This window comes from Danio rerio, chromosome 5 (genome assembly GCF_052040795.2).
Source record: "Danio rerio strain M-AB ecotype USA chromosome 5, GRCz13ab, whole genome shotgun sequence".
NCBI lineage: Eukaryota > Metazoa > Chordata > Actinopteri > Cypriniformes > Danionidae > Danio > Danio rerio.
This window is the reverse complement of record NC_141025.1, coordinates 43,484,707-43,512,591: the sequence shown is the minus strand read 5'-3', so window position 1 is coordinate 43,512,591 and position 27,885 is coordinate 43,484,707. Positions and strand designations below refer to the sequence as shown.

At 36.7% G+C, this 27,885-nt stretch overlaps 5 protein-coding genes and 2 long non-coding RNA genes across 15 annotated transcripts in view; 3 read left to right on the top strand and 4 right to left on the bottom strand.

Moving 5' to 3' along the window:
• Positions 1–27,885, top strand: part of LOC141385583 (uncharacterized) — a 607,868-nt gene that overhangs the window by 567,909 nt on the left and 12,074 nt on the right. For 4 of the 5 annotated variants that reach the window (XR_015491612.1, XM_087254075.1, XM_087254077.1 and 1 more), the window contains 2 exons: positions 26,036–26,087; positions 26,227–26,301. Coding sequence is in view for 4 of the 5 variants with exons in the window: in XM_087254075.1 (XP_087110201.1) it covers positions 26,036–26,087; positions 26,227–26,301 (127 nt within the window). In the remaining variant the exon portion in view is untranslated. Of the gene's footprint in view, positions 1–67; positions 224–293; positions 332–472; positions 745–26,035; positions 26,088–26,226; positions 26,302–27,885 lie in introns of those variants that run through there. The other variant, XM_087254079.1, reaches the window with a different exon arrangement.
• On the bottom strand, positions 1,574–3,971 carry LOC137495530 (serine/threonine-protein kinase pim-3-like). The gene is made up of 8 exons (XM_087254040.1): positions 3,639–3,971; positions 3,139–3,396; positions 2,939–3,021; positions 2,775–2,825; positions 2,330–2,702; positions 2,026–2,205; positions 1,858–1,953; positions 1,574–1,760 (listed from the first exon to the last, which is right to left on the bottom strand). Exons 1-7 carry the CDS (start codon positions 3,652–3,654, stop codon positions 1,862–1,864), a joined length of 1,053 nt encoding a protein of 350 aa, XP_087110166.1. The 5' UTR covers positions 3,655–3,971; the 3' UTR covers positions 1,574–1,760; positions 1,858–1,861.
• LOC141385580 (uncharacterized) lies at positions 3,967–7,944 on the top strand. 2 transcript variants are annotated; one of them, XR_015491669.1, is made up of 4 exons: positions 3,967–4,504; positions 4,614–4,718; positions 7,268–7,531; positions 7,673–7,944. It is a non-coding gene; the product is annotated as an uncharacterized LOC141385580 (long non-coding RNA). The 2 variants fall into 2 exon arrangements; XR_015491668.1 differs by having other exon boundaries at positions 4,117–4,504; positions 4,644–4,718.
• LOC110439821 (serine/threonine-protein kinase pim-3-like) lies at positions 7,224–11,223 on the bottom strand. 2 transcript variants are annotated; one of them, XM_087254036.1, is made up of 8 exons: positions 10,843–11,175; positions 10,343–10,600; positions 10,143–10,225; positions 9,979–10,029; positions 9,534–9,906; positions 9,230–9,409; positions 9,062–9,157; positions 8,778–8,964 (listed from the first exon to the last, which is right to left on the bottom strand). In XM_087254036.1, the coding sequence occupies exons 1-7, from the start codon at positions 10,856–10,858 to the stop codon at positions 9,066–9,068; spliced, it is 1,053 nt and encodes a 350-aa protein (XP_087110162.1). In that variant the 5' UTR covers positions 10,859–11,175; the 3' UTR covers positions 8,778–8,964; positions 9,062–9,065. The 2 variants fall into 2 exon arrangements, with proteins under 2 accessions (XP_087110163.1, XP_087110162.1); XM_087254037.1 differs by lacking the exons at positions 8,778–8,964; positions 9,062–9,157 and adding an exon at positions 7,224–7,403 and having other exon boundaries at positions 10,843–11,223.
• On the bottom strand, positions 13,393–18,416 carry LOC110439820 (serine/threonine-protein kinase pim-3-like). Of its 2 annotated transcripts, XM_087254038.1 has the most exons (8): positions 18,036–18,368; positions 17,539–17,796; positions 17,339–17,421; positions 17,175–17,225; positions 16,730–17,102; positions 16,426–16,605; positions 16,258–16,353; positions 15,974–16,160 (listed from the first exon to the last, which is right to left on the bottom strand). In XM_087254038.1, exons 1-7 carry the CDS (start codon positions 18,049–18,051, stop codon positions 16,262–16,264), a joined length of 1,053 nt encoding a protein of 350 aa, XP_087110164.1. In that variant the 5' UTR covers positions 18,052–18,368; the 3' UTR covers positions 15,974–16,160; positions 16,258–16,261. The 2 variants fall into 2 exon arrangements, with proteins under 2 accessions (XP_087110165.1, XP_087110164.1); XM_087254039.1 differs by lacking the exons at positions 15,974–16,160; positions 16,258–16,353 and adding an exon at positions 13,393–14,601 and having other exon boundaries at positions 18,036–18,416.
• Positions 14,071–15,142, top strand: LOC147844099 (uncharacterized). The gene is made up of 2 exons (XR_015491689.1): positions 14,071–14,729; positions 14,871–15,142. It is a non-coding gene; the product is annotated as an uncharacterized LOC147844099 (long non-coding RNA).
• LOC137495618 (serine/threonine-protein kinase pim-3-like) lies at positions 19,882–26,906 on the bottom strand. 2 transcript variants are annotated; one of them, XM_087254044.2, is made up of 9 exons: positions 26,814–26,906; positions 25,235–25,279; positions 24,735–24,992; positions 24,535–24,617; positions 24,371–24,421; positions 23,926–24,298; positions 23,622–23,801; positions 23,454–23,549; positions 23,167–23,356 (listed from the first exon to the last, which is right to left on the bottom strand). In XM_087254044.2, the coding sequence occupies exons 2-8, from the start codon at positions 25,248–25,250 to the stop codon at positions 23,458–23,460; spliced, it is 1,053 nt and encodes a 350-aa protein (XP_087110170.1). In that variant the 5' UTR covers positions 25,251–25,279; positions 26,814–26,906; the 3' UTR covers positions 23,167–23,356; positions 23,454–23,457. The 2 variants fall into 2 exon arrangements, with proteins under 2 accessions (XP_088507133.1, XP_087110170.1); XM_088651007.1 differs by lacking the exons at positions 23,167–23,356; positions 23,454–23,549 and adding an exon at positions 19,882–21,795.

Here is a 27,885-nt window from a genome sequence, read left to right as displayed (position 1 = left end):
ATAAAATAAAATGAATATAATAACTAAATATATATTCACTTTAATAATGGCCTGTTGTTCATTTTAGAGCAAGAGTCTCCTTGTGCTGAACGGTTTAACAGCACCTCCACATCACCTGCATCAGAGTGTGTTTTCTGCTGGAATCTGCTGTTCAGTGTGTGTTCGGTGTGTGTTCTCCTCTTCTCCATCTGCGTCTACTGCCTCTGTCAGAAGAAAACTACAGGTCATCAGCTATTCGTAAAAAATGTATATCTCAAATTATAAAATGTAAATTATTCTTATCTTTTGTTAAGTTTCTGTAGGTTCTGGGGCTGAGAACAGACATGTTGAGGTATGAGCACATTTTGAGAATAATTTTAATATATATTATTCGCAATAGTTTAGCAGCAACATAAATTACATCAATATAATGTAATATATTTATTTGTTTATTTATTTGTTTATTATTTTAATTAAATATATTCTGTTTCAGGCTGGTGATGAAGTGTGTTATGCTTCATTAGACATGCCTTCCACACAGCAACAAAGGCAGAGGAATGAAAGAGCTCAGAGTTCAGACTTCAGTATTTATTCTAATGTCAGAACCAGCAGAATGTAAAGTAGAGTAAACTAAAGTCATTGTTCTTTAGTAGAAATATGATTCAAAAGAGTGTTAATGACAATGCTCTGGCATCTGCATCCTATTTTCATTGATTCTAATATTGTAAGTTTTTAATGATTAAAAATGTAAATACATTTAAGAAAGGTTAAATGTTTTTTCAGAATATTTGACTTGCAGTCTCAGAAAGGACTCAGTGTTGTTTCTGGGTCTCTCAGTTTAATATAATTTAAGCCAATCACATGAGTGCATATGCAGTAGTACTCCCAGCTAAAACTGAAGTTCTTAAACTCTTTTCATGCCACAAAACAAACATCTCCCTGCTACAACAACAGAAATGTAGAATGCAAATGTACATCTAACAGAGCTCTGAACATTCCTAATATTAAAAAAACAAAAAACTAGGTCTTAGATCATCAGATGTGTACACCATTTCAGAGGTTTTACTGCTACTGTGGGCAAATTAGCACAACAACTCCACCAAAACGTATATATTATAGATCTATAAGATCATTTAATGGAATACCAACCAAAACAATATTTCATCACACCTTTAGCCTCAGTCAGTAGAGCTGCAATCTTCATTTTAAAACCATTATGAAAACCTCCATTAAGAGGACTTAAATGGATAGTTCACCCCAAAATAACAATTCTGTATCATTAACTCCCTTTCACTTGCTCCAAACCTGTTTGAGTTTCTTTATTCTGTTCAATACAAAAGAAGATATTTTGAAGAAAGCTGAAAAGCTGTACCCATTGACTTGTTTGTTTTTGCTACTATGAAAGTCAACGGTTACAGGTTTTCAGCTTCTTCAAAACATTTTATTTTGTGCAAAACAGAAAACAAGAAACTCTTAAAGATTTGAAACCGCTTGAGTTTGAGTAAACAGTGAGTAAATCTGGATTTCTGTGTGAACTCTCCCTTTATTTGAGCTCTCTCCAGTCACTCTAGGAAGACACTACACCTGGATTATTTGTCTAAATAATACGTTTATTATTAAAATCCCTATTAACATTAAAGTCATCTGAAGCGGTGGCTTAGTGCAGGTAAAGGGGCCCCGGCCCTGGGTGAGTCGGCCATTAGTTAGTGAGGTGCCCACTCCTCATTCTGCAGGTGATCAGGAAGCAGTTCTCTGCACTTCCTGTGTGACTCCTGCTCACCCTACACAAATCATTAAGATCATTAATCCAGACTGACCCTAACAACACAATCAAAGCCATGAGTGCGTCACTCAGATAAGTGTCAAGTCACTGGCCACCTGTTCACTGTAACCAGGGATGGCGCTCAATATCGTCCAAACTGGGCCGATCAGCCGCCGCTGGACTGAGACACCAGCCAATCAGCTGACGGCACTCTGATACACACAACACCGTGTTCAGAAACACAGAGCAACACACTTCTGCTGATCTCTCAGTGAGTCTCTTACCTGTTGACAGAGTTATGGGGAAGGTCAGTTTGCTCCTGGACGTGACCCTCAGTGAGCCTCCGAAGGGGAAACGGTTGCACAGGATGTTGAAGAGGGTCACTCCCACTGACCACACCGTAGCTGGACCCGCATGGTAGCGCTGTCTGCAGAACCACTCAGGTGGAGCGTATTGAATCGTTCCTGAGAGACACAAGGAGACACAAACACCCGTTCAAAACACTCCAGCACACACAAATTCCCTTTGGTGGATCATCAAAAGCTCACAAACATCCACAGAGTGTTTCCTTCTGCAACACAAACCCACCTGCGAAGTATTTGTAGGCCGAGCGCTTGAGCAGATCTCCACAGCCGAAGTCCAGCAGCTTGATGTCCTGGGACTCTGTGGAGATCAGCAGGTTCTCTGGCTTGACGTCCCGGTGCAGGACTCCGCGGCTCTCGCAGTGTTTCAGAGCCGCGATCAGCTGCACCAGCACTTTCTTGGCCAGACCCTCATCCAGACAGTCGTTCTCCTCACAGAAGCTCTGGAGGTCTTGGCAGGGATCCGGACGCTCCAGGATCAGGATGTAGCGTCTGGGACGGTCAAACCAGTCTAGCAGCTGCAGGACGTTGGGGCAGGCAGGAGCTGAATTGACGCGGGTCATCAGTGCCACCTCCAGCGGCAGCCGACCCTGACCTTCCTGCAGGACAAACGATTGGATTCAGAACCCAATGAAACATCAAACACAACAACAGGTTCACACTGAACTCACAACTCTCAGTCTCCTCTGTGTCCGCTCTTTAGACACATACTTGATGGCGACCTGTAGACAGATAAAGCATAATAAATCACACCTGCCTGATCCTCACACATCACATTTACTGAGATCAGGATTTCTAAAGGCTGTTTGAATGAAGAGCGGAGAAAACGACTTACTGGCAGTCCATCAGACCTGCGCATCCCAGCAAACACAGAGCCAAATCCACCGTCTCCCAGCAGTGGGCCCTTTGCATACGCGTCTGCAACACAGAGGAGCAGTAGAAATGTGTGTTCAAAGAAAACATGCAGCAGTAGAGAAAACTGTAAAAGAGCATTACTGAAACATCATCATCACTTCTTCAAAAAGCCATTCTGACCTCTGCGAGAGCGTTTGAGAGCTCTTCTAGATGAGGTGGAGGGACGTTCATCTTCTGGTGTTTGCTGGCTGCCGCTCTGCCGCTTCCTCTTCCTGTTACCCTGATCTGTGGACACAGATTTGGCCAACAGGGAAGGCAGAGGTGCGAGAAATCCATCAAGCTCTTGGCTCACGGTCTGGGTTTCACCATCACCATCATGTGTCCTGACGTCCTGAACAGCTGCCTGGATGAAAGCAGAACTCCTGGATCTGGAGCGGCCTGAGACAACGACAACAACAACAACAACATATCACGTTTATTATAAGATTATAAGAATTAATCAACAATTAACTTTAGTAGCTGCATCTACAGAGAATAAAAGACATCTGATCACTTATATCGGGGAACAGTTGTGTTGAAATGGGTTCATTTGTACCAGTTTATTTACATCACATTTCCCCAAACATTACACAACATCATGTCATGATTGATCATAAACAAATAAAAACTAAAACACTCACTGCGGTTTTCACCCATCTGACAAACTCCTCCAAACTCCAGCAAACCTGAAAACAAGAACAAAGATCAAATATCAATAAAAATGTCAATAAAAACAAGATCAAAATCAAAATAAACACAACAAAAGAGCAACAAAACGTGTCAAAAGGAATAATTTCAGCTCTGAGCGTCGATCTCCTTGTAAAATAAAAGTCTTCTGTCAGAAATTCTCTGGTCTCCTTGAAGAATCGCAGTATCAGCACAGTAATCCTCAGCAAATGTCTCAGAAATTCGCCTCTCCTCAATCAACAGATAGCGGCGAGTCTCGGTGTTTATATATGGAGTCAAATCATAACACGCGTTGCTATAGCAACCACAATTTGAATCGCCAATCTGAATCACGTGAGTAAACGATTCATCTCATCTCAACATATAAATAATAAATAATTAATAATAATAAATAACATAGTTATAATAATAATAATAATAATAATAATAGTAATAATAATAATAATAATAATGAAGTTTAAATCAATTAATTTATAATTCACGAAACTGTAATAATAATGCTAAATGAGCAAGATTGGTTTGACAAGGTTTGACTTTGTAAAATGTACAGCTATTTAGGAATTAATTAAATTAAAATAATAAAATTAACTCATATATTTTCTATTAGTGGCCCAAGCAATGTAAGTGCATGCTGGTTAATTACACGTACAGTGCTAACTGCTCACGTAGATATTAGGAATATAAGTTTTAAAAAAAGTTTATTATTGTAAATAATAGAAAGTAAATTAAATCGTTCACAATTTCTATGTCTATGCCTATATTTTACAGTCTATGGTCTACGCACGATTTCAGATCACATGGCCGTTTGTATCATCATCTGGTAGGCTACATGGTTCAGTCATATTTATGGACTTTTCATTTGCTCTTGTTTTCAGATTTAATATTATTAAGTTTTATTAATGTTTTCGTTATTTTGGATGTATGTGAAGGCTTTTTAAGGGACTTTGTGTTCACTCAAGGGCTAGAAAGCACAAAAGTTCACCTGCCGAATGAGTTCCCGCGTCTGACCACAAGATGGCGTCCACAGCAGAAAGGTGCAAGTTTATAAATACATTATTTCTGTTTGTATGAATCTAAATAGCTGTTTTCATCACTAATATACAGCTTTCAATAAGCTAAATTACTGTCACAAGGTCTGTAATGACAATTAGCTTGTACATTTGCTAGAATTTTCCTAACCGATCTAGCCTTGTTCATTTATATTAAAACAAAAAAAGATTGTATTAAATTCAGAAAAACATCTCTCGTTTGTCATTACGTTTGATGATTTGATGTGATTTGAGCTTCTGAACTTCTGTTAAGGGTGCAAAGTCTGCATTGAAGCGGCCTGATTTTTTACACCAGTTTACAGTAGTAAAAATATATCAAAGTTAATTAAAGTAAACATATTAAAGGTAAACAGGTTTTTATTTTTTGAATGTAGTTAAAAATTATTTATAAAATGAATAATATGATTAATAATATGATTCATTTATTATATTGATATACATTTTTTATATTAAATTATCTCTGGGTCATAAAGGATTCTGCTTGCAGCCTACAGTACATCAGCTTTCAGGCTCAGTGCTGTGTTTCTTCTTCTTCTTCTTGGTCTTTACTGACGCTCCTGGTGCAGTGATGTTGCAGTTGCTGTGAAAAGCTAGGCGAGAACACAAACCACAAGTGTTTTTATTCAGGCATGCAACAGACTGAATGTCCTAAAACTGTTTGTGGTCAAGCTGGTGATCTTGCATGCTCAATACACACATCAATGCATGAGATAAACTGTGGTTAGACAAAAACAGAAATAAGAAGAGTAAGAAAATATTTAGTGCACGCTGCAGCTGTAAATGTTGCTTTTATTATTTTCATGACTTGGAATTGATGAGAAACTGAAGATGCAAAAGTCTGATTTATTAAAATACGTGCCATGAATCAGAGACAGTGTAAACAGCACACAACTGAGGTTTGATTTATTTAAAGAAGAGCAGAGCAATGCAACATGTACGAGTGCAACATTCAACATTTAAACCAAATTGTAATAATCATTCAACAAAATTTCCTTTCATAAAGCAAATCCATCTGTTTGTATTTCCTATTATCTTTTAATTTCTACATTAGACCTTCTTTAGTTGTTGAGAAATGACAGTATCCTGTTCACTGATCAGACACTTATAATGAATTTAATGTGAGAAGAGAGTTTAGTGTGGAGTAAATTCAGCACAATGGACAGCTCCCTGCAGTGCTGAACTGACTGAACCACATCTGCAGGAGGAAATGCTACAGAGATGTTTAATTACTGCTGAATAATTACTGAACAATATTGAATATTGAAAATCTAACCCATCAGTAGTGATTACTAATTAAACATTTATTTTATATATAAATTAAGAAAAAAGGCGATTGCATAAAAATCCTGTTGGGCTTATTCGCTCTAAGACATGCTTTGATAATCATATTTCTTTTAAAGTAATACGGTTTTGTCAATGTTAATAAAAGGAAACACTGAGTTTGTATAATCATTTCTTTTTGTAATTGAACACTCACTTTACAGCTCTTCATCTCTCAGAAAACTCCCTCATTAAACCAATAGTTGCCCTCGCGCACATTAATCAATACACAAGACTAAAGAAAGCCTAATGGAAAATCTGTGCTTTGTGACAATGATCTAAGAGATCTTATCAGATCAGTGAAGTTTATTTTTCAGTTTGGCTGAAGTGAAAACAGTTTTTGATAAAAACAAACAAAAAATTAAGCACATTATTATTAGCCCTGTAAGATTTTTTTAATTTTTTTTTTTGGCTACAGAACCAAACACTGTTGTCCTATGATTTGCCTAAATTAAACTAACTTTAGTTAACCTAATTAACCCAGTTAAGCCTTTAAACTGCACTTTAGGCTGAATACTAGTGTCTTGTAAAATAACTATTAAAATATTGTGTCATGAGTTATTAGAGATTATTTATTTAACATATTATGTTTAAAAATGTGTTGCAAAAGATATTTTTTCAATTAAACCGTGCTGGGGAATTATTTAATCATTCATTACACTCAGAATAATTTATTTCAAGTGTTTATTTCAGTTCATTTTGATGATTATGGATTACAGCTAATATTAGTGTCAATTATAGTTTATCTCTTCATAATATAGCTGTGCTTTAATGATAAGTTTACATGTTTACCTAAAGTTTTATTATTTTAATATTATTTGAATGAATTTTATCGATAATTAATGCAAAGTCCTGCAAATAATTAAGCAACACAATCCTGCAGCCATAGTCCGACTTCAAATACAGAAATAATGTATATTTAATAAAGTATATTAGTAAAATAAGTGTTTATAATTAGTTTTTAAAGTGTATCTTAGTTTCTAATAATACTTTAAATTAAATTAACAGCAAATTCATTATATTTTGTAAAACGATGATTTATAGTGTATTTAATATTAGAATCTTTAACTTCTGATTTTCCAACCACTTTTAGCAAATTCATCCGTGTTAAACTCATATTTTTCATTATTGTGTGTAATCAGTAAAGATAAAATAAAATGAATATAATAACTAAATATATATTCACTTTAATAATGGCCTGTTGTTCATTTTAGAGCAAGAGTCTCCTTGTGCTGAACGGTTTAACAGCACCTCCACATCACCTGCATCAGAGTGTGTTTTCTGCTGGAATCTGCTGTTCAGTGTGTGTTCGGTGTGTGTTCTCCTCTTCTCCATCTGCGTCTACTGCCTCTGTCAGAAGAAAACTACAGGTCATCAGCTATTCGTAAAAAATGTATATCTCAAATTATAAAATGTAAATTATTCTTATCTTTTGTTAAGTTTCTGTAGGTTCTGGGGCTGAGAACAGACATGTTGAGGTATGAGCACATTTTGAGAATAATTTTAATATATATTATTCGCAATAGTTTAGCAGCAACATAAATTACATCAATATAATGTAATATATTTATTTGTTTATTTATTTGTTTATTATTTTAATTAAATATATTCTGTTTCAGGCTGGTGATGAAGTGTGTTATGCTTCATTAGACATGCCTTCCACACAGCAACAAAGGCAGAGGAATGAAAGAGCTCAGAGTTCAGACTTCAGTATTTATTCTAATGTCAGAACCAGCAGAATGTAAAGTAGAGTAAACTAAAGTCATTGTTCTTTAGTAGAAATATGATTCAAAAGAGTGTTAATGACAATGCTCTGGCATCTGCATCCTATTTTCATTGATTCTAATATTGTAAGTTTTTAATGATTAAAAATGTAAATACATTTAAGAAAGGTTAAATGTTTTTTCAGAATATTTGACTTGCAGTCTCAGAAAGGACTCAGTGTTGTTTCTGGGTCTCTCAGTTTAATATAATTTAAGCCAATCACATGAGTGCACATGCAGTAGTACTCCCAGCTAAAACTGAAGTTCTTAAACTCTTTTCATGCCACAAAACAAACATCTCCCTGCTACAACAACAGAAATGTAGAATGCAAATGTACATCTAACAGAGCTCTGAACATTCCTAATATTAAAAAAAAAAAAAAAAAACTAGGTCTTAGATCATCAGATGTGTACACCATTTCAGAGGTTTTACTGCTACTGTGGGCAAATTAGCACAACAACTCCACCAAAACTTATATATTATAGATCTATAAGATCATTTAATGGAATAACAACCTAAACAATATTTCATCACACCTTTAGCCTCAGTCAGTAGAGCTGCAATCTTCATTTTAAAACCATTATGAAAACCTCCATTAAGAGGACTTAAATGGATAGTTCACCCCAAAATAACAATTCTGTATCATTAACTCCCTTTCACTTGCTCCAAACCTGTTTGAGTTTCTTTATTCTGTTCAATACAAAAGAAGATATTTTGAAGAAAGCTGAAAAGCTGTACCCATTGACTTGTTTGTTTTTGCTACTATGAAAGTCAACGGTTACAGGTTTTCAGCTTCTTCAAAACATTTTATTTTGTGCAAAACAGAAAACAAGAAACTCTTAAAGATTTGAAACCGCTTGAGTTTGAGTAAACAGTGAGTAAATCTGGATTTCTGTGTGAACTCTCCCTTTATTTGAGCTCTCTCCAGTCACTCTAGGAAGACACTACACCTGGATTATTTGTCTAAATAATACGTTTATTATTAAAATCCCTATTAACATTAAAGTCATCTGAAGCGGTGGCTTAGTGCAGGTAAAGGGGCCCCGGCCCTGGGTGAGTCGGCCATTAGTTAGTGAGGTGCCCACTCCTCATTCTGCAGGTGATCAGGAAGCAGTTCTCTGCACTTCCTGTGTGACTCCTGCTCACCCTACACAAATCATTAAGATCATTAATCCAGACTGACCCTAACAACACAATCAAAGCCATGAGTGCGTCACTCAGATAAGTGTCAAGTCACTGGCCACCTGTTCACTGTAACCAGGGATGGCGCTCAATATCGTCCAAACTGGGCCGATCAGCCGCCGCTGGACTGAGACACCAGCCAATCAGCTGACGGCACTCTGATACACACAACACCGTGTTCAGAAACACAGAGCAACACACTTCTGCTGATCTCTCAGTGAGTCTCTTACCTGTTGACAGAGTTATGGGGAAGGTCAGTTTGCTCCTGGACGTGACCCTCAGTGAGCCTCCGAAGGGGAAACGGTTGCACAGGATGTTGAAGAGGGTCACTCCCACTGACCACACCGTAGCTGGACCCGCATGGTAGCGCTGTCTGCAGAACCACTCAGGTGGAGCGTATTGAATCGTTCCTGAGAGACACAAGGAGACACAAACACCCGTTCAAAACACTCCAGCACACACAAATTCCCTTTGGTGGATCATCAAAAGCTCACAAACATCCACAGAGTGTTTCCTTCTGCAACACAAACCCACCTGCGAAGTATTTGTAGGCCGAGCGCTTGAGCAGATCTCCACAGCCGAAGTCCAGCAGCTTGATGTCCTGGGACTCTGTGGAGATCAGCAGGTTCTCTGGCTTGACGTCCCGGTGCAGGACTCCGCGGCTCTCGCAGTGTTTCAGAGCCGCGATCAGCTGCACCAGCACTTTCTTGGCCAGACCCTCATCCAGACAGTCGTTCTCCTCACAGAAGCTCTGGAGGTCTTGGCAGGGATCCGGACGCTCCAGGATCAGGATGTAGCGTCTGGGACGGTCAAACCAGTCTAGCAGCTGCAGGACGTTGGGGCAGGCAGGAGCTGAATTGACGCGGGTCATCAGTGCCACCTCCAGCGGCAGCCGACCCTGACCTTCCTGCAGGACAAACGATTGGATTCAGAACCCAATGAAACATCAAACACAACAACAGGTTCACACTGAACTCACAACTCTCAGTCTCCTCTGTGTCCGCTCTTTAGACACATACTTGATGGCGACCTGTAGACAGATAAAGCATAATAAATCACACCTGCCTGATCCTCACACATCACATTTACTGAGATCAGGATTTCTAAAGGCTGTTTGAATGAAGAGCGGAGAAAACGACTTACTGGCAGTCCATCAGACCTGCGCATCCCAGCAAACACAGAGCCAAATCCACCGTCTCCCAGCAGTGGGCCCTTTGCATACGCGTCTGCAACACAGAGGAGCAGTAGAAATGTGTGTTCAAAGAAAACATGCAGCAGTAGAGAAAACTGTAAAAGAGCATTACTGAAACATCATCATCACTTCTTCAAAAAGCCATTCTGACCTCTGCGAGAGCGTTTGAGAGCTCTTCTAGATGAGGTGGAGGGACGTTCATCTTCTGGTGTTTGCTGGCTGCCGCTCTGCCGCTTCCTCTTCCTGTTACCCTGATCTGTGGACACAGATTTGGCCAACAGGGAAGGCAGAGGTGCGAGAAATCCATCAAGCTCTTGGCTCACGGTCTGGGTTTCACCATCACCATCATGTGTCCTGACGTCCTGAACAGCTGCCTGGATGAAAGCAGAACTCCTGGATCTGGAGCGGCCTGAGACAACGACAACAACAACAACAACATATCACGTTTATTATAAGATTATAAGAATTAATCAACAATTAACTTTAGTAGCTGCATCTACAGAGAATAAAAGACATCTGATCACTTATATCGGGGAACAGTTGTGTTGAAATGGGTTCATTTGTACCAGTTTATTTACATCACATTTCCCCAAACATTACACAACATCATGTCATGATTGATCATAAACAAATAAAAACTAAAACACTCACTGCGGTTTTCACCCATCTGACAAACTCCTCCAAACTCCAGCAAACCTGAAAACAAGAACAAAGATCAAATATCAATAAAAATGTCAATAAAAACAAGATCAAAATCAAAATAAACACAACAAAAGAGCAACAAAACGTGTCAAAAGGAATAATTTCAGCTCTGAGCGTCGATCTCCTTGTAAAATAAAAGTCTTCTGTCAGAAATTCTCTGGTCTCCTTGAAGAATCGCAGTATCAGCACAGTAATCCTCAGCAAATGTCTCAGAAATTCGCCTCTCCTCAATCAACAGATAGCGGCGAGTCTCGGTGTTTATATATGGAGTCAAATCATAACACGCGTTGCTATAGCAACCACAATTTGAATCGCCAATCTGAATCACGTGAGTAAACGATTCATCTCATCTCAACATATAAATAATAAATAATTAATAATAATAAATAACATAGTTATAATAATAATAATAATAATAGTAATAATAATAATAATAATAATGAAGTTTAAATCAATTAATTTATAATTCACGAAACTGTAATAATAATGCTAAATGAGCAAGATTGGTTTGACAAGGTTTGACTTTGTAAAATGTACAGCTATTTAGGAATTAATTAAATTAAAATAATAAAATTAACTCATATATTTTCTATTAGTGGCCCAAGCAATGTAAGTGCATGCTGGTTAATTACACGTACAGTGCTAACTGCTCACGTAGATATTAGGAATATAAGTTTTTAAAAAAGTTTATTATTGTAAATAATAGAAAGTAAATTAAATCGTTCACAATTTCTATGTCTATGCCTATATTTTACAGTCTATGGTCTACGCACGATTTCAGATCACATGGCCGTTTGTATCATCATCTGGTAGGCTACATGGTTCAGTCATATTTATGTACTTTTCATTTGCTCTTGTTTTCAGATTTAATATTATTAAGTTTTATTAATGTTTTCGTTATTTTGGATGTATGTGAAGGCTTTTTAAGGGACTTTGTGTTCACTCAAGGGCTAGAAAGCACAAAAGTTCACCTGCCGAATGAGTTCCCGCGTCTGACCACAAGATGGCGTCCACAGCAGAAAGGTGCAAGTTTATAAATACATTATTTCTGTTTGTATGAATCTAAATAGCTGTTTTCATCACTAATATACAGCTTTCAATAAGCTAAATTACTGTCACAAGGTCTGTAATGACAATTAGCTTATACGTTTGCTAGAATTTTCCTAACCTATCTAGCCTTGTTCATTTATATTAAAACAAAAAAAGATTTTATTAAATTCAGAAAAACATCTCTCGTTTGTCATTACGTTTGATGATTTGATGTGATTTGAGCTTCTGAACTTCTGTTAAGGGTGCAAAGTCTGCATTGAAGCGGCCTGATTTTTTACACCAGTTTACAGTAGTAAAAATATATCAAAGTTAATTAAAGTAAACATATTAAAGGTAAACAGGTTTTTATTTTTTGAATGTAGTTAAAAATTATTTATAAAATGAATAATATGATTAATAATATGATTCATTTATTATATTGATATACATTTTTTATATTAAATTATCTCTGGGTCATAAAGGATTCTGCTTGCAGCCTACAGTACATCAGCTTTCAGGCTCAGTGCTGTGTTTCTTCTTCTTCTTCTTGGTCTTTACTGACGCTCCTGGTGCAGTGATGTTGCAGTTGCTGTGAAAAGCTAGGCGAGAACACAAACCACAAGTGTTTTTATTCAGGCATGCAACAGACTGAATGTCCTAAAACTGTTTGTGGTCAAGCTGGTGATCTTGCATGCTCAATACACACATCAATGCATGAGATAAACTGTGGTTAGACAAAAACAGAAATAAGAAGAGTAAGAAAATATTTAGTGCACGCTGCAGCTGTAAATGTTGCTTTTATTATTTTCATGACTTGGAATTGATGAGAAACTGAAGATGCAAAAGTCTGATTTATTAAAATACGTGCCATGAATCAGAGACAGTGTAAACAGCACACAACTGAGGTTTGATTTATTTAAAGAAGAGCAGAGCAATGCAACATGTACGAGTGCAACATTCAACATTTAAACCAAATTGTAATAATCATTCAACAAAATTTCCTTTCATAAAGCAAATCCATCTGTTTGTATTTCCTATTATCTTTTAATTTCTACATTAGACCTTCTTTAGTTGTTGAGAAATGACAGTATCCTGTTCACTGATCAGACACTTATAATGAATTTAATGTGAGAAGAGAGTTTAGTGTGGAGTAAATTCAGCACAATGGACAGCTCCCTGCAGTGCTGAACTGACTGAACCACATCTGCAGGAGGAAATGCTACAGAGATGTTTAATTACTGCTGAATAATTACTGAACAATATTGAATATTGAAAATCTAACCCATCAGTAGTGATTACTAATTAAACATTTATTTTATATATAAATTAAGAAAAAAGGCGATTGCATAAAAATCCTGTTGGGCTTATTCGCTCTAAGACATGCTTTGATAATCATATTTCTTTTAAAGTAATACGGTTTTGTCAATGTTAATAAAAGGAAACACTGAGTTTGTATAATCATTTCTTTTTGTAATTGAACACTCACTTTACAGCTCTTCATCTCTCAGAAAACTCCCTCATTAAACCAATAGTTGCCCTCGCGCACATTAATCAATACACAAGACTAAAGAAAGCCTAATGGAAAATCTGTGCTTTGTGACAATGATCTAAGAGATCTTATCAGATCAGTGAAGTTTATTTTTCAGTTTGGCTGAAGTGAAAACAGTTTTTGATAAAAACAAACAAAAAATTAAGCACATTATTATTAGCCCTGTAAGATTTTTTTAATTTTTTTTTTTGGCTACAGAACCAAACACTGTTGTCCTATGATTTGCCTAAATTAAACTAACTTTAGTTAACCTAATTAACCCAGTTAAGCCTTTAAACTGCACTTTAGGCTGAATACTAGTGTCTTGTAAAATAACTATTAAAATATTGTGTCATGAGTTATTAGAGATTATTTATTTAACATATTATGTTTAAAAATGTGTTGCAAAAGATATTTTTTCAATTAAACCGTGCTGGGGAATTATTTAATCATTCATTACACTCAGAATAATTTATTTCAAGTGTTTATTTCAGTTCATTTTGATGATTATGGATTACAGCTAATATTAGTGTCAATTATAGTTTATCTCTTCATAATATAGCTGTGCTTTAATGATAAGTTTACATGTTTACCTAAAGTTTTATTATTTTAATATTATTTGAATGAATTTTATCGATAATTAATGCAAAGTCCTGCAAATAATTAAGCAACACAATCCTGCAGCCATAGTCCGACTTCAAATACAGAAATAATGTATATTTAATAAAGTATATTAGTAAAATAAGTGTTTATAATTAGTTTTTAAAGTGTATCTTAGTTTCTAATAATACTTTAAATTAAATTAACAGCAAATTCATTATATTTTGTAAAACGATGATTTATAGTGTATTTAATATTAGAATCTTTAACTTCTGATTTTCCAACCACTTTTAGCAAATTCATCCGTGTTAAACTCATATTTTTCATTATTGTGTGTAATCAGTAAAGATAAAATAAAATGAATATAATAACTAAATATATATTCACTTTAATAATGGCCTGTTGTTCATTTTAGAGCAAGAGTCTCCTTGTGCTGAACGGTTTAACAGCACCTCCACATCACCTGCATCAGAGTGTGTTTTCTGCTGGAATCTGCTGTTCAGTGTGTGTTCGGTGTGTGTTCTCCTCTTCTCCATCTGCGTCTACTGCCTCTGTCAGAAGAAAACTACAGGTCATCAGCTATTCGTAAAAAATGTATATCTCAAATTATAAAATGTAAATTATTCTTATCTTTTGTTAAGTTTCTGTAGGTTCTGGGGCTGAGAACAGACATGTTGAGGTATGAGCACATTTTGAGAATAATTTTAATATATATTATTCGCAATAGTTTAGCAGCAACATAAATTACATCAATATAATGTAATATATTTATTTGTTTATTTATTTGTTTATTATTTTAATTAAATATATTCTGTTTCAGGCTGGTGATGAAGTGTGTTATGCTTCATTAGACATGCCTTCCACACAGCAACAAAGGCAGAGGAATGAAAGAGCTCAGAGTTCAGACTTCAGTATTTATTCTAATGTCAGAACCAGCAGAATGTAAAGTAGAGTAAACTAAAGTCATTGTTCTTTAGTAGAAATATGATTCAAAAGAGTGTTAATGACAATGCTCTGGCATCTGCATCCTATTTTCATTGATTCTAATATTGTAAGTTTTTAATGATTAAAAATGTAAATACATTTAAGAAAGGTTAAATGTTTTTTCAGAATATTTGACTTGCAGTCTCAGAAAGGACTCAGTGTTGTTTCTGGGTCTCTCAGTTTAATATAATTTAAGCCAATCACATGAGTGCACATGCAGTAGTACTCCCAGCTAAAACTGAAGTTCTTAAACTCTTTTCATGCCACAAAACAAACATCTCCCTGCTACAACAACAGAAATGTAGAATGCAAATGTACATCTAACAGAGCTCTGAACATTCCTAATATTAAAAAAAAAAAAAAAACTAGGTCTTAGATCATCAGATGTGTACACCATTTCAGAGGTTTTACTGCTACTGTGGGCAAATTAGCACAACAACTCCACCAAAACTTATATATTATAGATCTATAAGATCATTTAATGGAATAACAACCTAAACAATATTTCATCACACCTTTAGCCTCAGTCAGTAGAGCTGCAATCTTCATTTTAAAACCATTATGAAAACCTCCATTAAGAGGACTTAAATGGATAGTTCACCCCAAAATAACAATTCTGTATCATTAACTCCCTTTCACTTGCTCCAAACCTGTTTGAGTTTCTTTATTCTGTTCAATACAAAAGAAGATATTTTGAAGAAAGCTGAAAAGCTGTACCCATTGACTTGTTTGTTTTTGCTACTATGAAAGTCAACGGTTACAGGTTTTCAGCTTCTTCAAAACATTTTATTTTGTGCAAAACAGAAAACAAGAAACTCTTAAAGATTTGAAACCGCTTGAGTTTGAGTAAACAGTGAGTAAATCTGGATTTCTGTGTGAACTCTCCCTTTATTTGAGCTCTCTCCAGTCACTCTAGGAAGACACTACACCTGGATTATTTGTCTAAATAATACGTTTATTATTAAAATCCCTATTAACATTAAAGTCATCTGAAGCGGTGGCTTAGTGCAGGTAAAGGGGCCCCGGCCCTGGGTGAGTCGGCCATTAGTTAGTGAGGTGCCCACTCCTCATTCTGCAGGTGATCAGGAAGCAGTTCTCTGCACTTCCTGTGTGACTCCTGCTCACCCTACACAAATCATTAAGATCATTAATCCAGACTGACCCTAACAACACAATCAAAGCCATGAGTGCGTCACTCAGATAAGTGTCAAGTCACTGGCCACCTGTTCACTGTAACCAGGGATGGCGCTCAATATCGTCCAAACTGGGCCGATCAGCCGCCGCTGGACTGAGACACCAGCCAATCAGCTGACGGCACTCTGATACACACAACACCGTGTTCAGAAACACAGAGCAACACACTTCTGCTGATCTCTCAGTGAGTCTCTTACCTGTTGACAGAGTTATGGGGAAGGTCAGTTTGCTCCTGGACGTGACCCTCAGTGAGCCTCCGAAGGGGAAACGGTTGCACAGGATGTTGAAGAGGGTCACTCCCACTGACCACACCGTAGCTGGACCCGCATGGTAGCGCTGTCTGCAGAACCACTCAGGTGGAGCGTATTGAATCGTTCCTGAGAGACACAAGGAGACACAAACACCCGTTCAAAACACTCCAGCACACACAAATTCCCTTTGGTGGATCATCAAAAGCTCACAAACATCCACAGAGTGTTTCCTTCTGCAACACAAACCCACCTGCGAAGTATTTGTAGGCCGAGCGCTTGAGCAGATCTCCACAGCCGAAGTCCAGCAGCTTGATGTCCTGGGACTCTGTGGAGATCAGCAGGTTCTCTGGCTTGACGTCCCGGTGCAGGACTCCGCGGCTCTCGCAGTGTTTCAGAGCCGCGATCAGCTGCACCAGCACTTTCTTGGCCAGACCCTCATCCAGACAGTCGTTCTCCTCACAGAAGCTCTGGAGGTCTTGGCAGGGATCCGGACGCTCCAGGATCAGGATGTAGCGTCTGGGACGGTCAAACCAGTCTAGCAGCTGCAGGACGTTGGGGCAGGCAGGAGCTGAATTGACGCGGGTCATCAGTGCCACCTCCAGCGGCAGCCGACCCTGACCTTCCTGCAGGACAAACGATTGGATTCAGAACCCAATGAAACATCAAACACAACAACAGGTTCACACTGAACTCACAACTCTCAGTCTCCTCTGTGTCCGCTCTTTAGACACATACTTGATGGCGACCTGTAGACAGATAAAGCATAATAAATCACACCTGCCTGATCCTCACACATCACATTTACTGAGATCAGGATTTCTAAAGGCTGTTTGAATGAAGAGCGGAGAAAACGACTTACTGGCAGTCCATCAGACCTGCGCATCCCAGCAAACACAGAGCCAAATCCACCGTCTCCCAGCAGTGGGCCCTTTGCATACGCGTCTGCAACACAGAGGAGCAGTAGAAATGTGTGTTCAAAGAAAACATGCAGCAGTAGAGAAAACTGTAAAAGAGCATTACTGAAACATCATCATCACTTCTTCAAAAAGCCATTCTGACCTCTGCGAGAGCGTTTGAGAGCTCTTCTAGATGAGGTGGAGGGACGTTCATCTTCTGGTGTTTGCTGGCTGCCGCTCTGCCGCTTCCTCTTCCTGTTACCCTGATCTGTGGACACAGATTTGGCCAACAGGGAAGGCAGAGGTGCGAGAAATCCATCAAGCTCTTGGCTCACGGTCTGGGTTTCACCATCACCATCATGTGTCCTGACGTCCTGAACAGCTGCCTGGATGAAAGCAGAACTCCTGGATCTGGAGCGGCCTGAGACAACGACAACAACAACAACATATCACGTTTATTATAAGATTATAAGAATTAATCAACAATTAACTTTAGTAGCTGCATCTACAGAGAATAAAAGACATCTGATCACTTATATCGGGGAACAGTTGTGTTGAAATGGGTTCATTTGTACCAGTTTATTTACATCACATTTCCCCAAACATTACACAACATCATGTCATGATTGATCATAAACAAATAAAAACTAAAACACTCACTGCGGTTTTCACCCATCTGACAAACTCCTCCAAACTCCAGCAAACCTGAAAACAAGAACAAAGATCAAATATCAATAAAAATGTCAATAAAAACAAGATCAAAATCAAAATAAACACAACAAAAGAGCAACAAAACGTGTCAAAAGGAATAATTTCAGCTCTGAGCGTCGATCTCCTTGTAAAATAAAAGTCTTCTGTCAGAAATTCTCTGGTCTCCTTGAAGAATCGCAGTATCAGCACAGTAATCCTCAGCAAATGTCTCAGAAATTCGCCTCTCCTCAATCAACAGATAGCGGCGAGTCTCGGTGTTTATATATGGAGTCAAATCATAACACGCGTTGCTATAGCAACCACAATTTGAATCGCCAATCTGAATCACGTGAGTAAACGATTCATCTCATCTCAATATATAAATAATAAATAATTAATAATAATAAATAACATAGTTATAATAATAATAATAATAATAGTAATAATAATAATAATAATAATGAAGTTTAAATCAATTAATTTATAATTCACGAAACTGTAATAATAATGCTAAATGAGCAAGATTGGTTTGACAAGGTTTGACTTTGTAAAATGTACAGCTATTTAGGAATTAATTAAATTAAAATAATAAAATTAACTCATATATTTTCTATTAGTGGCCCAAGCAATGTAAGTGCATGCTGGTTAATTACACGTACAGTGCTAACTGCTCACGTAGATATTAGGAATATAAGTTTTTAAAAAAGTTTATTATTGTAAATAATAGAAAGTAAATTAAATCGTTCACAATTTCTATGTCTATGCCTATATTTTACAGTCTATGGTCTACGCACGATTTCAGATCACATGGCCGTTTGTATCATCATCTGGTAGGCTACATGGTTCAGTCATATTTATGTACTTTTCATTTGCTCTTGTTTTCAGATTTAATATTATTAAGTTTTATTAATGTTTTCGTTATTTTGGATGTATGTGAAGGCTTTTTAAGGGACTTTGTGTTCACTCAAGGGCTAGAAAGCACAAAAGTTCACCTGCCGAATGAGTTCCCGCGTCTGACCACAAGATGGCGTCCACAGCAGAAAGGTGCAAGTTTATAAATACATTATTTCTGTTTGTATGAATCTAAATAGCTGTTTTCATCACTAATATACAGCTTTCAATAAGCTAAATTACTGTCACAAGGTCTGTAATGACAATTAGCTTATACGTTTGCTAGAATTTTCCTAACCTATCTAGCCTTGTTCATTTATATTAAAACAAAAAAAGATTTTATTAAATTCAGAAAAACATCTCTCGTTTGTCATTACGTTTGATGATTTGATGTGATTTGAGCTTCTGAACTTCTGTTAAGGGTGCAAAGTCTGCATTGAAGCGGCCTGATTTTTTACACCAGTTTACAGTAGTAAAAATATATCAAAGTTAATTAAAGTAAACATATTAAAGGTAAACAGGTTTTTATTTTTTGAATGTAGTTAAAAATTATTTATAAAATGAATAATATGATTAATAATATGATTCATTTATTATATTGATATACATTTTTTATATTAAATTATCTCTGGGTCATAAAGGATTCTGCTTGCAGCCTACAGTACATCAGCTTTCAGGCTCAGTGCTGTGTTTCTTCTTCTTCTTCTTGGTCTTTACTGACGCTCCTGGTGCAGTGATGTTGCAGTTGCTGTGAAAAGCTAGGCGAGAACACAAACCACAAGTGTTTTTATTCAGGCATGCAACAGACTGAATGTCCTAAAACTGTTTGTGGTCAAGCTGGTGATCTTGCATGCTCAATACACACATCAATGCATGAGATAAACTGTGGTTAGACAAAAACAGAAATAAGAAGAGTAAGAAAATATTTAGTGCACGCTGCAGCTGTAAATGTTGCTTTTATTATTTTCATGACTTGGAATTGATGAGAAACTGAAGATGCAAAAGTCTGATTTATTAAAATACGTGCCATGAATCAGAGACAGTGTAAACAGCACACAACTGAGGTTTGATTTATTTAAAGAAGAGCAGAGCAATGCAACATGTACGAGTGCAACATTCAACATTTAAACCAAATTGTAATAATCATTCAACAAAATTTCCTTTCATAAAGCAAATCCATCTGTTTGTATTTCCTATTATCTTTTAATTTCTACATTAGACCTTCTTTAGTTGTTGAGAAATGACAGTATCCTGTTCACTGATCAGACACTTATAATGAATTTAATGTGAGAAGAGAGTTTAGTGTGGAGTAAATTCAGCACAATGGACAGCTCCCTGCAGTGCTGAACTGACTGAACCACATCTGCAGGAGGAAATGCTACAGAGATGTTTAATTACTGCTGAATAATTACTGAACAATATTGAATATTGAAAATCTAACCCATCAGTAGTGATTACTAATTAAACATTTATTTTATATATAAATTAAGAAAAAAGGCGATTACATAAAAATCCTGTTGGGCTTATTCGCTCTAAGACATGCTTTGATAATCATATTTCTTTTAAAGTAATACGGTTTTGTCAATGTTAATAAAAGGAAACACTGAGTTTGTATAATCATTTCTTTTTGTAATTGAACACTCACTTTACAGCTCTTCATCTCTCAGAAAACTCCCTCATTAAACCAATAGTTGCCCTCGCGCACATTAATCAATACACAAGACTAAAGAAAGCCTAATGGAAAATCTGTGCTTTGTGACAATGATCTAAGAGATCTTATCAGATCAGTGAAGTTTATTTTTCAGTTTGGCTGAAGTGAAAACAGTTTTTGATAAAAACAAACAAAAAATTAAGCACATTATTATTAGCCCTGTAAGATTTTTTTAATTTTTTTTTTTTGGCTACAGAACCAAACACTGTTGTCCTATGATTTGCCTAAATTAAACTAACTTTAGTTAACCTAATTAACCCAGTTAAGCCTTTAAACTGCACTTTAGGCTGAATACTAGTGTCTTGTAAAATAACTATTAAAATATTGTGTCATGAGTTATTAGAGATTATTTATTTAACATATTATGTTTAAAAATGTGTTGCAAAAGATATTTTCTCAATTAAACCGTGCTGGGGAATTATTTAATCATTCATTACACTCAGAATAATTTATTTCAAGTGTTTATTTCAGTTCATTTTGATGATTATGGATTACAGCTAATATTAGTGTCAATTATAGTTTATCTCTTCATAATATAGCTGTGCTTTAATGATAAGTTTACATGTTTACCTAAAGTTTTATTATTTTAATATTATTTGAATGAATTTTATCGATAATTAATGCAAAGTCCTGCAAATAATTAAGCAACACAATCCTGCAGCCATAGTCCGACTTCAAATACAGAAATAATGTATATTTAATAAAGTATATTAGTAAAATAAGTGTTTATAATTAGTTTTTAAAGTGTATCTTAGTTTCTAATAATACTTTAAATTAAATTAACAGCAAATTCATTATATTTTGTAAAACGATGATTTATAGTGTATTTAATATTAGAATCTTTAACTTCTGATTTTCCAACCACTTTTAGCAAATTCATCCGTGTTAAACTCATATTTTTCATTATTGTGTGTAATCAGTAAAGATAAAATAAAATGAATATAATAACTAAATATATATTCACTTTAATAATGGCCTGTTGTTCATTTTAGAGCAAGAGTCTCCTTGTGCTGAACGGTTTAACAGCACCTCCACATCACCTGCATCAGAGTGTGTTTTCTGCTGGAATCTGCTGTTCAGTGTGTGTTCGGTGTGTGTTCTCCTCTTCTCCATCTGCGTCTACTGCCTCTGTCAGAAGAAAACTACAGGTCATCAGCTATTCGTAAAAAATGTATATCTCAAATTATAAAATGTAAATTATTCTTATCTTTTGTTAAGTTTCTGTAGGTTCTGGGGCTGAGAACAGACATGTTGAGGTATGAGCACATTTTGAGAATAATTTTAATATATATTATTCGCAATAGTTTAGCAGCAACATAAATTACATCAATATAATGTAATATATTTATTTGTTTATTTATTTGTTTATTATTTTAATTAAATATATTCTGTTTCAGGCTGGTGATGAAGTGTGTTATGCTTCATTAGACATGCCTTCCACACAGCAACAAAGGCAGAGGAATGAAAGAGCTCAGAGTTCAGACTTCAGTATTTATTCTAATGTCAGAACCAGCAGAATGTAAAGTAGAGTAAACTAAAGTCATTGTTCTTTAGTAGAAATATGATTCAAAAGAGTGTTAATGACAATGCTCTGGCATCTGCATCCTATTTTCATTGATTCTAATATTGTAAGTTTTTAATGATTAAAAATGTAAATACATTTAAGAAAGGTTAAATGTTTTTTCAGAATATTTGACTTGCAGTCTCAGAAAGGACTCAGTGTTGTTTCTGGGTCTCTCAGTTTAATATAATTTAAGCCAATCACATGAGTGCACATGCAGTAGTACTCCCAGCTAAAACTGAAGTTCTTAAACTCTTTTCATGCCACAAAACAAACATCTCCCTGCTACAACAACAGAAATGTAGAATGCAAATGTACATCTAACAGAGCTCTGAACATTCCTAATATTAAAAAAAAAAAAAAAAAACTAGGTCTTAGATCATCAGATGTGTACACCATTTCAGAGGTTTTACTGCTACTGTGGGCAAATTAGCACAACAACTCCACCAAAACGTATATATTATAGATCTATAAGATCATTTAATGGAATAACAACCAAAACAATATTTCATCACACCTTTAGCCTCAGTCAGTAGAGCTGCAATCTTCATTTTAAAACCATTATGAAAACCTCCATTAAGAGGACTTAAATGGATAGTTCACCCCAAAATAACAATTCTGTATCATTAACTCCCTTTCACTTGCTCCAAACCTGTTTGAGTTTCTTTATTCTGTTCAATACAAAAGAAGATATTTTGAAGAAAGCTGAAAAGCTGTACCCATTGACTTGTTTGTTTTTGCTACTATGAAAGTCAACGGTTACAGGTTTTCAGCTTCTTCAAAACATTTTATTTTGTGCAAAACAGAAAACAAGAAACTCTTAAAGATTTGAAACCGCTTGAGTTTGAGTAAACAGTGAGTAAATCTGGATTTCTGTGTGAACTCTCCCTTTATTTGAGCTCTCTCCAGTCACTCTAGGAAGACACTACACCTGGATTATTTGTCTAAATAATACGTTTATTATTAAAATCCCTATTAACATTAAAGTCATCTGAAGCGGTGGCTTAGTGCAGGTAAAGGGGCCCCGGCCCTGGGTGAGTCGGCCATTAGTTAGTGAGGTGCCCACTCCTCATTCTGCAGGTGATCAGGAAGCAGTTCTCTGCACTTCCTGTGTGACTCCTGCTCACCCTACACAAATCATTAAGATCATTAATCCAGACTGACCCTAACAACACAATCAAAGCCATGAGTGCGTCACTCAGATAAGTGTCAAGTCACTGGCCACCTGTTCACTGTAACCAGGGATGGCGCTCAATATCGTCCAAACTGGGCCGATCAGCCGCCGCTGGACTGAGACACCAGCCAATCAGCTGACGGCACTCTGATACACACAACACCGTGTTCAGAAACACAGAGCAACACACTTCTGCTGATCTCTCAGTGAGTCTCTTACCTGTTGACAGAGTTATGGGGAAGGTCAGTTTGCTCCTGGACGTGACCCTCAGTGAGCCTCCGAAGGGGAAACGGTTGCACAGGATGTTGAAGAGGGTCACTCCCACTGACCACACCGTAGCTGGACCCGCATGGTAGCGCTGTCTGCAGAACCACTCAGGTGGAGCGTATTGAATCGTTCCTGAGAGACACAAGGAGACACAAACACCCGTTCAAAACACTCCAGCACACACAAATTCCCTTTGGTGGATCATCAAAAGCTCACAAACATCCACAGAGTGTTTCCTTCTGCAACACAAACCCACCTGCGAAGTATTTGTAGGCCGAGCGCTTGAGCAGATCTCCACAGCCGAAGTCCAGCAGCTTGATGTCCTGGGACTCTGTGGAGATCAGCAGGTTCTCTGGCTTGACGTCCCGGTGCAGGACTCCGCGGCTCTCGCAGTGTTTCAGAGCCGCGATCAGCTGCACCAGCACTTTCTTGGCCAGACCCTCATCCAGACAGTCGTTCTCCTCACAGAAGCTCTGGAGGTCTTGGCAGGGATCCGGACGCTCCAGGATCAGGATGTAGCGTCTGGGACGGTCAAACCAGTCTAGCAGCTGCAGGACGTTGGGGCAGGCAGGAGCTGAATTGACGCGGGTCATCAGTGCCACCTCCAGCGGCAGCCGACCCTGACCTTCCTGCAGGACAAACGATTGGATTCAGAACCCAATGAAACATCAAACACAACAACAGGTTCACACTGAACTCACAACTCTCAGTCTCCTCTGTGTCCGCTCTTTAGACACATACTTGATGGCGACCTGTAGACAGATAAAGCATAATAAATCACACCTGCCTGATCCTCACACATCACATTTACTGAGATCAGGATTTCTAAAGGCTGTTTGAATGAAGAGCGGAGAAAACGACTTACTGGCAGTCCATCAGACCTGCGCATCCCAGCAAACACAGAGCCAAATCCACCGTCTCCCAGCAGTGGGCCCTTTGCATACGCGTCTGCAACACAGAGGAGCAGTAGAAATGTGTGTTCAAAGAAAACATGCAGCAGTAGAGAAAACTGTAAAAGAGCATTACTGAAACATCATCATCACTTCTTCAAAAAGCCATTCTGACCTCTGCGAGAGCGTTTGAGAGCTCTTCTAGATGAGGTGGAGGGACGTTCATCTTCTGGTGTTTGCTGGCTGCCGCTCTGCCGCTTCCTCTTCCTGTTACCCTGATCTGTGGACACAGATTTGGCCAACAGGGAAGGCAGAGGTGCGAGAAATCCATCAAGCTCTTGGCTCACGGTCTGGGTTTCACCATCACCATCATGTGTCCTGACGTCCTGAACAGCTGCCTGGATGAAAGCAGAACTCCTGGATCTGGAGCGGCCTGAGACAACGACAACAACAACAACAACATATCACGTTTATTATAAGATTATAAGAATTAATCAACAATTAACTTTAGTAGCTGCATCTACAGAGAATAAAAGACATCTGATCACTTATATCGGGGAACAGTTGTGTTGAAATGGGTTCATTTGTACCAGTTTATTTACATCACATTTCCCCAAACATTACACAACATCATGTCATGATTGATCATAAACAAATAAAAACTAAAACACTCACTGCGGTTTTCACCCATCTGACAAACTCCTCCAAACTCCAGCAAACCTGAAAACAAGAACAAAGATCAAATATCAATAAAAATGTCAATAAAAACAAGATCAAAATCAAAATAAACACAACAAAAGAGCAACAAAACGTGTCAAAAGGAATAATTTCAGCTCTCAGCGTCGATCTCCTTGTAAAATAAAGTCTTCTGTCAGAAATTCTCTGGTCTCCTTGAAGAATCGCAGTATCAGCACAGTAATCCTCAGCAAATGTCTCAGAAATTCGCCTCTCCTCAATCAACAGATAGCGGCGAGTCTCGGTGTTTATATATGGAGTCAAATCATAACACGCGTTGCTATAGCAACCACAATTTGAATCGCCAATCTGAATCACGTGAGTAAACGATTCATCTCATCTCAACATATAAATAATAAATAATTAATAATAATAAATAACATAGTTATAATAATAATAATAGTAATAATAATAATAATAATAATGAAGTTTAAATCAATTAATTTATAATTCACGAAACTGTAATAATAATGCTAAATGAGCAAGATTGGTTTGATAAGGTTTGACTTTGTAAAATGTACAGCTATTTAGGAATTAATTAAATTAAAATAATAAAATTAACTCATATATTTTCTATTAGTGGCCCAAGCAATGTAAGTGCATGCTGGTTAATTACACGTACAGTGCTAACTGCTCACGTAGATATTAGGAATATAAGTTTTTAAAAAAGTTTATTATTGTAAATAATAGAAAGTAAATTAAATCGTTCACAATTTCTATGTCTATGCCTATATTTTACAGTCTATGGTCTACGCACGATTTCAGATCACATGGCCGTTTGTATCATCATCTGGTAGGCTACATGGTTCAGTCATATTTATGTACTTTTCATTTGCTCTTGTTTTCAGATTTAATATTATTAAGTTTTATTAATGTTTTCGTTATTTTGGATGTATGTGAAGGCTTTTTAAGGGACTTTGTGTTCACTCAAGGGCTAGAAAGCACAAAAGTTCACCTGCCGAATGAGTTCCCGCGTCTGACCACAAGATGGCGTCCACAGCAGAAAGGTGCAAGTTTATAAATACATTATTTCTGTTTGTATGAATCTAAATAGCTGTTTTCATCACTAATATACAGCTTTCAATAAGCTAAATTACTGTCACAAGGTCTGTAATGACAATTAGCTTATACGTTTGCTAGAATTTTCCTAACCTATCTAGCCTTGTTCATTTATATTAAAACAAAAAAAGATTTTATTAAATTCAGAAAAACATCTCTCGTTTGTCATTACGTTTGATGATTTGATGTGATTTGAGCTTCTGAACTTCTGTTAAGGGTGCAAAGTCTGCATTGAAGCGGCCTGATTTTTTACACCAGTTTACAGTAGTAAAAATATATCAAAGTTAATTAAAGTAAACATATTAAAGGTAAACAGGTTTTTATTTTTTGAATGTAGTTAAAAATTATTTATAAAATGAATAATATGATTAATAATATGATTCATTTATTATATTGATATACATTTTTTATATTAAATTATCTCTGGGTCATAAAGGATTCTGCTTGCAGCCTACAGTACATCAGCTTTCAGGCTCAGTGCTGTGTTTCTTCTTCTTCTTCTTGGTCTTTACTGACGCTCCTGGTGCAGTGATGTTGCAGTTGCTGTGAAAAGCTAGGCGAGAACACAAACCACAAGTGTTTTTATTCAGGCATGCAACAGACTGAATGTCCTAAAACTGTTTGTGGTCAAGCTGGTGATCTTGCATGCTCAATACACACATCAATGCATGAGATAAACTGTGGTTAGACAAAAACAGAAATAAGAAGAGTAAGAAAATATTTAGTGCACGCTGCAGCTGTAAATGTTGCTTTTATTATTTTCATGACTTGGAATTGATGAGAAACTGAAGATGCAAAAGTCTGATTTATTAAAATACGTGCCATGAATCAGAGACAGTGTAAACAGCACACAACTGAGGTTTGATTTATTTAAAGAAGAGCAGAGCAATGCAACATGTACGAGTGCAACATTCAACATTTAAACCAAATTGTAATAATCATTCAACAAAATTTCCTTTCATAAAGCAAATCCATCTGTTTGTATTTCCTATTATCTTTTAATTTCTACATTAGACCTTCTTTAGTTGTTGAGAAATGACAGTATCCTGTTCACTGATCAGACACTTATAATGAATTTAATGTGAGAAGAGAGTTTAGTGTGGAGTAAATTCAGCACAATGGACAGCTCCCTGCAGTGCTGAACTGACTGAACCACATCTGCAGGAGGAAATGCTACAGAGATGTTTAATTACTGCTGAATAATTACTGAACAATATTGAATATTGAAAATCTAACCCATCAGTAGTGATTACTAATTAAACATTTATTTTATATATAAATTAAGAAAAAAGGCGATTACATAAAAATCCTGTTGGGCTTATTCGCTCTAAGACATGCTTTGATAATCATATTTCTTTTAAAGTAATACGGTTTTGTCAATGTTAATAAAAGGAAACACTGAGTTTGTATAATCATTTCTTTTTGTAATTGAACACTCACTTTACAGCTCTTCATCTCTCAGAAAACTCCCTCATTAAACCAATAGTTGCCCTCGCGCACATTAATCAATACACAAGACTAAAGAAAGCCTA